The sequence below is a fragment of the Uloborus diversus genome, chromosome 1 (assembly GCF_026930045.1).
Source record: "Uloborus diversus isolate 005 chromosome 1, Udiv.v.3.1, whole genome shotgun sequence".
Lineage (NCBI taxonomy): Eukaryota > Metazoa > Arthropoda > Arachnida > Araneae > Uloboridae > Uloborus > Uloborus diversus.
The window spans coordinates 52,539,210-52,551,990 of record NC_072731.1 but is presented as its reverse complement, the minus strand read 5'-3'; the positions used below and the strand labels follow the sequence as shown (position 1 = coordinate 52,551,990).

Sequence of the window (12,781 nt, the reverse complement as noted above, 5' to 3'; positions counted from 1 at the left end):
ACAATCTTGTCATTTCATTGAGAGAGTTTGTTTGTATCGTGTGGTCTATGGGCAGTTCTCAAAAGGTGGGAACAAAAAAGTTAACTTTGAGCAATTTCAAAAATTTTCGAATTTGACATCAATTTTGCTTTTATTCTATAGTATGCATACCTAGAACACAATGTATGAACATGAAAAGACAGCAGGTATTTGTAAAAATTGTTAATTAGCAAATTAAATCAGCAGTCTGTAGGTAACAGATTTTGGACATTGTTGTCCTGTAGGTAACGGATTTTGGACATCATCATAACGTAAGTTTCACCATTTTTGACAATTGTTAATCTGATTTTTAACACGCTTTTATTAGCTTCACCTGTATGTATGTATGTATCTTGTAACGGAATCTTGCAGCTCAAATTTCGCCCACTTCCTGCGATCGGATTCTTTTGAAATTTGGCACGCGACCTCAGGCCCGATGACAATGCAATATTCTATAATCAAATTAATTAATAAACTCTTTTAATTGTTAGTTTCCTCCAATTTTAATCAATATTTTGGCACAAATCCAACAATGTAAAAAAGGAAAAAATTAAAAAAATACATTAAAAAATGCTCGCAAAAATTATTTAAAAATATCTACAAAAACGTTCAATTTTTCTGCATCAGACAAAATTTGTTCCAATGTTCCAAGGTAATTAGAACATGAAATATTAGAGACGTACCGAGTACTCGGTAACTACTCGGTACTCGGCCTACTCAGCCAATTTGCCGAGTACTCGGTACTCGGCCAAATTCTGATCAGATACTCGGCCAATACCGAGTAGTTGCAAAAAATTGAATATTGTCCAAGACAGATACTAAAATTTATAAAAAAAAGAGCAAGCATTATATTCTGCAATCATTTACAGTTAAAATTTATAAGTCAAATTTAAATTTTGAGAATAATGAAGTTTGTGGAATAAATCTTTATTTTAATGTCCTCAAAGTTAATAAAACTTATTTATTAAAAATTATGCAAAAAAAGGTATGTATAGAAAATATGGAATTTTTATATTAAAAATTGATTTTTGCTACAAACAAAAATTAGTTATAAAAAATATAAATTACCTTTGCTTAAAAAATAAAAGGAAATAAAACAACGTTAAAAGCACACTGCAGGAACACTGCAGACACGTGTTTTGGCATTACAAGGAATTTCTTTTTCAATGCACAAAATGGGAGCTCGTAGATTTAAAGGCATCCGACAAAAGTCGGATTTTTTTGTCGTATGTCTTTACATTCTTTAGCTCACATCTTATGCACTGAAAAAGACGTTCCTTGTAACGGGGGGTCAGAAACACGTGTCTGCAGTGTCCCTGCACATTTGTTTTATCTGCTTTTAAAAATTATGTTTGGCGGACTAGAACTATAGTTGATTGGTATATAGTGAAACCCCTCCTAACGGGCACCCCTCTTATGCGGACAGTTTTTAATTCCCCAGTTCCAATGCAAATAACATTATTAAACCCCTGTCCTGCGGACACCTCTCTATTGTGGACAAAAAAAATTGTCCTGTTAGTGTCTGCATTAGAGGGATTTCACTGTAATTTGTTTTAATTCCAACTTGATTAATCATACCTTTTATTTATTTATTTTGAATTTTAAAAATAATTTTTTTGTAAAATTTTTGACACAAACAAAATTGTTTATATAATGCGTGATTGAATTTCAGCAGGAATTTAGTTTTAAAAACTATTATATAGACAAGGAGGTTTATACTACTATTCCAATAAGTTCAAAATTCATCACATGTGTGTCGGTGGTTTTTCTTAAAACATAATTGGTACTTGGTAACTCGGCCGAGTAGTGAAAGGCCGAGTACTCGGTAACTCGGTACTCGGCCGAGTAGTGAAAGGCCGAGTACTCGGTACTCGGCCAAAGTGCTACTCGGTACGTCTCTATGAAATATTATTGCTTTTAACTAACTTCATGCCAAAATTTAGGTGAGCCTTCAATTGGAAATTCATTGCTGATCAGATCATTGTTGAACAAAACTTTTATTCAAATGCATCTCAAATTTTCAAAGTAAAATAAATATGATTTCCGTAAACACACATCGATGACTCATAGTAGCTTCCCATTGGGGTGCCTTTGTCTTAACTTTAAGATTTTACATCGCACTCATTTTATAAATAATTTCGTCACCTGATAATTCTCCAACATAAGACTAAAAAACAGAAAAATAAAATAATAGTTAAAAAAACTAAAAAAACACGCTTTCGTAGCAAAATGAACTAAAAAGTGAAAAATAATCTTTGGATGATAGTAGTTGACCAATCACTTGATTTTAATGTAATAAAAAAAGCGTGGGGGGCTTCTTATCAGTTGTCTTGAATTTCTTCCATTTGTTGTCCAAGCAAAAATGTAAATAGAAAGCACCCCACGCTTTTTTGTATTACATTAAAATTAAGTGGTTGGTCAACTACTATCATCCAAAGATTATTTTTCACTTTTTAGTTCATTTTGCTACAAAAGCGTGTTTTTTTAGTTTTTTTAACTATTATTTTATTAACTTTTCCAATGAAAATTTTATTTACTACTTTTTAAATTTTGCAATTTAATAATAAAGAGGATATTAATGAAATACTTGAATGGCTATACATGCTGCTCCTTACATATAATAAAGTTTTGGAATGATTTTGAAGAAATTGATGCAAAGTTAAAAAAAAGCTTCAAATTAAAAATAATACAATTGTAAAAAGTGACATCAGTTTTAATAATGACTATTTTTTCTAATGTCATAAGAATTAAAATTATGTCTAAAAAAATTATTGAAGAAAGAAATTCGTATTTCTATTTGGAGATCGTTAAATTATGTTTCCAAAAGAAAGAAGAGAAAAAGAATTCTAAAATAATAAAAGCGGAAAAAAAAAATGCTAGCGCAGGTGATAAAGTCGCCAAAACTGGTACAGCTGACGACTGTGTTGTCGCCAAGGGAGGTTTGCTTGGCGATTTTAGCGCAAAATTGCTTTTGGTTCGATCATAATCAGCCATGTTTCTACTGTAATTTATGTATTGTTCAATGTGTAACATATTAACTACATGCAAAATACCAATGGATTAAAGAAGATAACATTATAATAACGTTTTTTATTGAGGTTAGAAGACAGTAGATCATCAAAAATTATGAATAAATGGACAGAATTATTCGTCGTCAAGATTGTAACGCCATTTGGACATCTCACATGTACGTTTAAAAAAAATTATTTTTCTTCTAAGATACTGCATAAAAGCTTATGAAAACACTTTTAAACAATTAAAAATTGATTCTGAGGCTCGATAAACACCTTTAAAATGAAAACATCATATCATTAGTTCTCAAAAAATAGCATTGTAAAGATCGTAAATTTTGGACATGCATCAAATTTCAAACTTACTATTTTCTAAAATCGTTTACAAAGTGAATAATCTGTCTTTACTTTTGTTATTTTTGTAAAATATTAAAAAAAAATTATTCAGTGCTAGATTCATACCTTTAAATTTTTTTTGAAACATACGGAAATAATTTAAAAAAATTTTTCTTTAATGGTACATTTGCTCAGTTAACGTTTTGGTATGTTCAAAATTGCGCCTTTTAGCAAAGAAAATATTTTTTAAGGGCATTTAAAGAGCATTTTTTCCATAATTTATGTCAATTCTTGTCTCTATACAGTATTATAATTTAACTCAAAAATTTTTGAGTTAATTAAAATGAAAGTTATTTGGTGTTGAAGCTTCAAAGTTGAGGTCTGTGTTTGCTCCCACCTTTTGAGAACTGCCCCTATTAAGTAACTTGCGGTGGTCTAAACTACTGATAATTAGTCTCTCTAGGGACCTAACTCTGCTTAAAGCTACATGTGCTTGGCCTTCGGCAAAAATGCGCGAACTCAAGTCAAACACAGCACAGCTATATAAACAGCCTGTATAACTCATGATGACGCGAAAACGGAAACGCCCCCCCCCCCCCCGTCAGTCAAATCATTCTCGCAAAACTAAAAATGCCTGTCAAGAAAGTACGCGTCATCGCAAAACTCAGTCTCTTGAATCAAATGCAACATGTCAGATATGAGAATCGAATTAGTAGACATTCTTTTGGTGCTTATTGCATGGGTTTATTTTGATCAGGACTACAATCTGAGTGTCTTGCTTTTGTTATGCATAATATACTTTTTATTACAGTACAGAATACAAATAAATAACACATGAAAGAATTCACATCAGAAAGAGGGGAAAGTACATCCGGAGAGAGTGTGTCTTGACCCACCGCCTCAAGTGGGAGAAGCAATCGCTTAGACCACTCGGCCACTAAGATCCCAATTAGTAGACTTAGTAAACAAAAAAATTCAGGCAGCAAAAACTACCTGCATTTGTCGCACGCAGGTAGCATGCGAGACAGTGTGCAACACCAAACGTGCGCCGATCCTGAAACTGCCATATTTTGTCAACTGGTTGTTGATACGGTGAATTTTGATTACTGTCATATGTTTAGTGACACTCTCAAGGTTAAGGCAAATCTATTGACGTAAGAATTACCAAAATTGACTAAGGCGTTTAGCCCCTAGAACGGAACATAGAAACGGACATACATACATAGGCTGATAAACACATTACCCTCCTTTAAGCTGCGCACACACAGTCGGGTAAAAATTGTGTATGGCATCTTTTACATGAATTTTGTGATATTTTTTTTCAAATTTCTATGATTTTCCAGCAATGTATATTAAGGCCATTCCATGGAAAAAGATCATTTTGTTCTGCACATGATACCTCATATATTTCACTAGCATTCCCGTACCCGGCATTGCTTGGGTAATGGAATTAGCAGGGGTTAACAGTGCTTGGTGCATCTAGTTTCGAAAATCACTTATAATACTTACTTATTACCTATAATTTTTTCTAATTTTGAGAGGATCCCGGGGCCCCTGGACTCCATATATATATGCCCTTGTCCTTAACCGATCTTCAACTGTTATTAACGATCTTTTTAAAGTATTGATTATCTTTGCAAACACAGGCCATCCACATTTTATTGTTATGCCTATGTTTAAGCAAGAACATCTTTGTATACATCATTTTTAGTTTCTTTCTTTTTTTTTCCTGGTGCTAAAACTATTAAGCTGCTTGATGAACTGACTTTGGAGTAAGCTACATAAAATTGGTCATGTTTGAAAAAAGTAGTCTCCAAAATCGATCCCTGCTACTTTTAATGTCTGTCCTTGTGACTTATTAACGGTTATTGCAAAGCAAACTTTTACAGGAAACTGCACTCTTCTAAATTCAAAAAAATAGTCCGACTGTGATGATGTTCTTAAAAACTTCGCTTCTAGTTTTGAAAAAATGAAAGCAAAAGACAGAATCATTATTATTTGACTTGAGAAAAGCCTCGAAGAATCACGTGAGAAACAAAAACAATATCAAATTTAAAATTCGCTTTCGACCAAAAGTTGAGATGAAGTACTGAATAATATGATTTGAATGGAGGAAAACCTCCGAAAATAAGGGATTTAAATTTCAATGACAGGTTTTAATTTCACAGAAATTAAGGGGTTTTAATTAATTTCTCTTGAACTAATCGATATTTCGTAAAAACCTTTCTTAGTGGATACTTTCATAATCATATGGACATGTCTGCCAAATTTCAAGTCTGAGGCGTCAGCAGTATTGGCTGTGCGTTGATATATATATATGTTATCTCAAGACATTGATTTTTATATATTAAGATTAAAAATGATACTTTAAATGTTAATGAACAATTTTTTTCTAACAAATTACAAAGTTATGTGTGATTTCTTAAGCAAAAAATTTTTTCATTCCCCTTCAAAATTATTAATAAAATACACGAACCATCAAGTGTGGGACAAAGGATTGACTTTTTTGTAGAATGTCCCATTATTTCTGTAGAATTATCACAATAATTACTCATCTCATTCTTTAAATTTTGTAACAGTTTTCTTACACCAAGAAAAATTTTATTTATATAAATTTTATAAAAATTATATTCTGTGAAAAAGGGGAAAAAAATCCTTAGCTGTTTAAAAAATTCTTTTAATAATCCTCAAGTCAAAAAAATGTTTTTTGCAAAAAAAAAAAAAGAAAGTAGAAAAAAATCTTCACTGCTCCCTAATTAATATGCTTTTCACAATCCGCAATGCAAGGTCTTTTTTTTTTAAAAAAAAGAAAGAAAGATAAGAAAAGATGAAAAAAGAAAGAGAAAAATCATCGGTGCTCGCAATTTTTTTTTAAACGCTTGCAGGTTCACGGGTTAAAAAAAAGGTTGAGAAACACTGGTATTAGCTGTCACAAACCTAACCTGAAATATCTTTGACCTAAAGGACTGCCCTGAGAATGACTTGGAAGCTGGAGTTTTTTTTTTTTTGTGTGTGTCTCATTTATAGATATGAAAGTTTGTGAAGTGGCTGTTGTTATGAAAAAGAATTTAGTGAAAGAGCCACAAAGCAGACCCATTTCGCACCTGAAATGACCCCGTTTCATGCAAAAATATTTTAACATTTTCATTGGTAATAAAATTGCATTTTAACTGGATCTGTCTGCGGCATTTTACTCACTTTCTGTTGCTGGAATTGTTTCAAGTAGTTGTAGTTTCTTTTAGGTAATGTTTCAAACTTGCCTATAGCTTTTTAGAACAATTTTGATTTTTAATGCGTTTATACGAAGCTTAATCACACATTAATGTATGTCACTTCTCAAGTTTGTCTCCAAATAAATTAGTAATATTTTTACAGCACTAATTTTACTTTTAGAAGAAAACAAATGTGAAAGCTTATGTTAACAGTGAACATTTACCCAATATTAACTCATGTTTAGATTTTCCAAGATGAAAAAGTCCTGATTACTAAATAATCTAATCAATTAATCATTTATCAAAGACAGAGAAAGGTGAGGGGAACAAAACTTTATGATAAATTGAGTTTCAAAAGTTAATTACAACAGCATAATTATAAAGCAAATTTTTGAAAACTGATTGTTACTAATAAAAGAAATTAGAACAAAATATTTTCTCAATCTATAAATTACAAATACTTAATTTACTTACCCGATTCAACTTTGCCTTCTGGAATGGTTACATCTTCTGATATCCTTGATGCAGCTGCTGCCATGCTTCGAACTTGACAATCCATTTTACATACAGTTGTCACTCGCACGAATGAAAGTAATATATCCTCAATAGGTTCGCCATGAGCCAAAAATGTATCGATGCTTCACAAAATCATAACATTTTCGATTCAAACTCTTTTAAAAAAAACACGTCAGAATACTTCACAGAAAATAATTGCTTTAGTTACCAAACACATCAGGACGTGCACCATTCGTCGGGTGAAGGCGAATCGAACTAAACAATAACAACTGTCAACAAGTGGAGCGACATTTTTTGCGTTGCCAACCCGCTCATCTTCGGGATAAATATTTCTTGAGACAAAAGAAATTAAAAATACCAGACTAACAGCTAGAAACATTTTTGTTGTATGAAACATGAATAATACATTGAAATTTTATAGCTGAAATTTCTGGAAATTCATTACACATTGTGAAAATAGATACTAGAACCAAAAATTAGAACTAATCGCGTGTGGGGAGGTTACTGGGAACTGAAAGTAGCCTGTGGTGAGAGAATGTAAATAGGAAGGCGATTTCTCGTTGTTTTGCGTATTTAACTTTTTAGCAAAGGAAAAAAATGTCATTCGTGTATTTTAACTATTTAAACGAAAATGAAAAGCTCTCAAGCTTATTTGTAGAAACTCTTGTTTAACAGTTAATCTTTCTGATAAATCTGAAAAAGGCAAAGAAAACTTGTCTTGTCACTCATACTACTTACGATTATGCTAGTCATCCAAGTGTGAAAATATGAGATACAAAAATAATTTGCAACGTAAACCACTCGGAACTGATCATGAGTAGTATATATTGCTAAATTACTAGGATCTGCTACGATACAAGTATATTCAAACTGCATTTTAAAAGGTAACTTGCTATTTATCGGCTCAAAAACAATTAATCAATTAGTAGTACAGTGCAATTAGACATGAACCTCAACATCCAAAGTAAAAGTTTCCTGTCAACTCCAAATTGTTGTATACTGTCCACATATTGTTTGGTAAAAAGTTACACCGTTTTCAGCGTCGGGTTTTGGGGGGAGGGGGGGAAGAAGTTGGTAAATTAGTAGTTTTTATCAGTTTTTCCGAAATATTTAGAAAACTATGGTGTTTAGCGCGAAAAGTGCAATATACAAAATAAGCTACACTAAATTACGAACAAAATGGTCCTAAACATTATTTTGTTAAGTGAACGATTCCAGAGTTACGGCGGGTGTAAAAGTAGAAAATTTTCCCATTTTTAAGATTTTTTGGGAAGTGCAATTCTAACTACTACGTAAACAAAAAATAACTAAATAATTTCATTAAAAAGTAATATTGTACAATCGTATTCTAGTCAAAAAGAAACTAAGAGGCACCACATGGGGTTAGAAACGTAGAAATACTGGGAACGAGAACCGGTTTTCTTCAATTTGCGTGAACTGTGATAAAGCACTTGAAGTTAGACTACTAGCTTCAAAAAAGATTGAGAACAAAACATTCAGAGATACTCTTGAAAAGAAAGTTAGCTGTTCAGTCTTTAGCCTCTATTACCAAGTCTATAATAATTAACAACACCACTGTATGTGTGAATACTAATACCAGGGGTGTTTGTGATCCGAAACTTCAGAAATTTCCAAAACTTATGGGTTGACAACACATTCTAAAACTGAAAAATTATTTCAAAAAATAAAAAAATAAATGAACTTTAAAAATAATTTTCATTAATGATTTAAATGATTTTTGTATGCATATTTGAAGAGTTTTTACTGGGGAGGGAGAAGGGTCTAGCTTCCTCATAGTTTCAGGAAATTTCACACTGCCTTCAAAAAATTTCACTTGAGTCCACGTGCACCCCTGCCTAATACTCTCTCACATCGGATGGTGTGCACTGTAAGAAAATATGAGAGTCTTTAAGAAATACTGTCGAACCCGCTTAAGTGAATAGCCATTTTGCCACGAAAAAAATATTCTAATAAGCGGCATATTCCAAAAACCGGGATAAAAATAACACATTACATTGGTTTGGAACATTGAAAATGTATTATATTAAGCGGGATATTCTTTTAACCGATATTCTAATAAACGGGTTTGACTATTTTAATTCGAATTACGTGCATATCATCTACCCTTGTTCGACGAATCTGGCTTGATAAGGAAGGGGAGCAAATCTGCAATGGTGTCTGTTGTGGTTCCAGATTCAAATGAATCATCGAGCACCCCTTATTTAGAAAAAGCGTCCTATATCATTAATGAAGATCACCTTCTTCATCGTGTTTTCTGACGTTTCCCAGCTACCTTCAGACAGATTTGCGAGCAATACATAAATTACGTAATTGCTCATTATAGGCCAGCAACTTGTTTTTGATGAATATGAGCAAGGAACCACAAAAGGTGAAGAACAATTATGTAGATCACGTTCTACGACTAACATTGAAGTCAAAGTTGAAGACTCAATCGATGTAACTATCAACCAACGTGAATTTCTAGCTAACACTAAGAACAAAATGGGCCTAATTTCTCACCTGACAATGTACTTGCAAAGAGGCGGTTGCACAGTTCATCAAGCATCGGGTGACGATGACTTATTTATAGTTTTAACAGCGATTGATAAAGCTAAGAATGGAGTTGAAGCTTGTGTGATCGGTGATGACATGGACTTACTAGTCCTGTTGAATGTTCACACACCATCAGAAAGCAAAATGAAAATGGTGGTACCAAAGAAAGGCAATCAGCAGGAAAAGGTGTGCACTGTTTCGGACATTCAGCGAAGCATTGGAGACATGAAGGGTGTACTCTTTGCAATATACGCCTTTACAGGATGTGACAATGTACCATCTTTTTACAAGAAGGGAAACATTTCACCGTATAGAAAAATGTAAGCCAACAACGCTCTTCGTAAGAAGCTTCTAAGTCTTAACGATTCCAAAGCTGACCCCAGTGCGGTGGCTGACACAGGAAAGTATTTCTTTCTTGCGATGTTTGGAGCAAAGAATACTGAAGATCTAGATAGCTTTCGTTACCAGTGTAACTTGCAGGCTATTGCAACGCAGCCCATTCATTGTTCAAGTTGGCTTACCCTCACTTCTACAGCTACCAGGCAGCATTCATATACCACCAGGTTCAGCAGCAGCTGGATGAAAAAAAGAATTTACCTCCAGTGGGGGTGGAAGAAGATTGGTGAATACCTGAGACCAATTACAACAATGCCTTCTGCAACTCCCTAGGAATTACTTTCCCTCATAGTGCGCGTTTAAAAAGCCGAATGCGTCCATAACTGCGAGTGCAGAAGTAGTGGTCTAAACTGCTCAAGTATGTGCAGTAATTGCTCACGTCTAGGAAGTAATAACAGGGGCACTAATATCATAGACGAAGATCTAGAAAAGGACTGTGGTATGCTTGAAGAGGACTGAATCCTGATGAATACTTTACATCACAATATGTCGCATTCAACGTTCTACATTTTTATTAAATATTAGTATTGAACTCAGTGTACGAACGTCAAAAAGTTTGATAAAATATGGTTGCAATATGCAGGCGAATATGCCTATTTTCTAAAGAAAAAACTTCAAAAGTTGCACTTATAAAAATGTTATTATTAAAAATGATATAACTATAAATCAAAATTGTTATGAATTTTTATAATTTAAAATCATCTATGTTTAAAATATATTTTTATTCTTATTGCGGCATTGTCTAGAGAAAGTTTGGGTGTCTCCGTGCAGCAGATTTATATAACCACGGTCCATGAATGCTTCTTTTCCCTTAAAAGTAGAGCCCCTTGAGTAGGTGGTGAGGTTGTCGTTCCTTCAAGGGCTAATCACAAACATACCACCGGCCCCATAAATCGCAATTTGCTTTTAAAAAACACTCCTCATACAAAAAATTAGTTTCCTGAGTGATAATGAATTTTTTTTCCGAAAAATCTAAAAAAATACGAAAAATTTCTATTTTTCACCTATCGTAACTCTGGAACCGTTCACTTAATAAAATAATGTTTAGGACCATTTTGTTCGTAATTTAGTGTAGATTATATTGCACTTTTCGCGCTAAACACCATAGTTTTCTAAATATTTCGGAAAAACTGATAAAAACTACTAATTTACCAACTTCTTCCCCCCTCCCCCCAAAACCCGACGCTGAAAACGGTGTAACTTTTTACCAAACAATATGTGGACAGTATACAACAATTTGGAGTTGACGGGAAACTTTTACTTTGGATGTTGGGGTTAGGCCTTTTTTCGGTCTATTTGCACCGTACTATAGTGCAAATAATAATATGCAATCTTCCTGGGTAGAAATATACACCAACAGTGACAAAGGGATAGTAGACAATAGATTAATGTTGAAATTAGAAACAGAAAAAGATATGAAATGTGTAGACAGTAAAGAGTCAAAGAATGGATGATGTGCAACAATACCAATACTAAAAACAGGCCCGTGCTAGGCCATCACCACACTAGAGTCAGGTACCTATTAAGAGTCAGTACTCTTAGAGTGAGGTTTTCAAGTTTAGGGACACACCCCCGTGATTTAAATCACGGCGTCCAAGAAAACTGTCATTGACCCCGCAACATAGACAGCAACGTTTAGTATGGTGCCGGACTAGAGCGACGTGGGTGACAGAATATGGCGAAATGTCGTGTTCTCAGATCTCCCGCTTCTGTTTATCCAGTGATAGTCGCCGCATACGTGTGTGGCGTCGACGTGGAGACAGATCTAATCCGGCAGTAACTGTGGTCCAACCGCACGACAACGTGGCATAATGGTTTGGGGCACAATTGCGTACAATTCCATATCACTTCTAGTTCGTATTCAGGGCACTACGACGGCTCAACGATACTTGGATAATGTGCTGCGGCCGGTGCCAATCCCTTACCTTTTCAAGAGCTACCTAATGCAATTTTTCAGCAGGATAATGCCTGACCACAGTGCTCGCATCTGGCAGCATGCTCTCCAAGGCAGACAGATGCTTCTCTGACCACCATACTCTCCTAACCTGTCACCAATCGAACATGTGTGGGATGTGACCAGTGGCGGATTGGTTGCAAAAATCGGCCCTGGCATTAGGAGATGTAGCGGCCCCATATAGCTCTTATAGATATTAAATTTTGCTTAACGATTGGGATATCACGTAAATATGAGGAAATTATTCTTAACAACTAAATATGTTTTATTTAAACAAAATTTAACAGACAGGAACACTTCTGCGCTTTAATGGTGAACAATTTGATACAGTATTAGCTAAATCTTATTTTTGGGGAAAATTGTGATTGTGATTGTCCGTTTAAGAATTTTTATAATGCTCGGAACTTGATTGAATATTTCCGTAATGATAACACTGCTTGGCTAGTATGCCCTTTTCTGCAGTCATAACGAGTAACTTAATTGCCCTGAAAATGCCTATGAAATCGATCTATCGATGTTCATGGATGAGAGACTAAGGCCGTCTTAGAACGTGATGAGTCCCTCGACACAAACATACATTACTGGACCCTGTCATAAACATTCCCTTTTTTACACTGCCATATCCTGACGACCCCCAGACTCGATGCGAGGTCAAAAACCTGGTGTGAGGGGTCGGGTACGAGTTTGGCAGCCCCTTATTTTTTTTTTTTTCAAACGCATGTATCAACACAAAGAAAAAGAGAGTGGAATGAGCTTTCTGGATTTTGGGAGTCATTAAAGTATTA

At 34.2% G+C, this 12,781-nt stretch overlaps 1 protein-coding gene across 1 annotated transcript in view; it reads right to left on the bottom strand.

The window, feature by feature from the left end:
* The window catches only part of LOC129234572 (coiled-coil domain-containing protein 50-like), a 43,835-nt gene extending 36,539 nt beyond the window's left edge, over positions 1 to 7,296 (bottom strand). The window contains exon 1 of the mRNA XM_054868594.1: positions 7,052 to 7,296. Within this exon, the coding sequence (XP_054724569.1) occupies positions 7,052 to 7,136 (85 nt within the window). The 5' untranslated portion in view covers positions 7,137 to 7,296. The remainder of the gene's footprint in view (positions 1 to 7,051) is intronic.
* Positions 7,297 to 12,781: the final 5,485 nt, after the last annotated feature.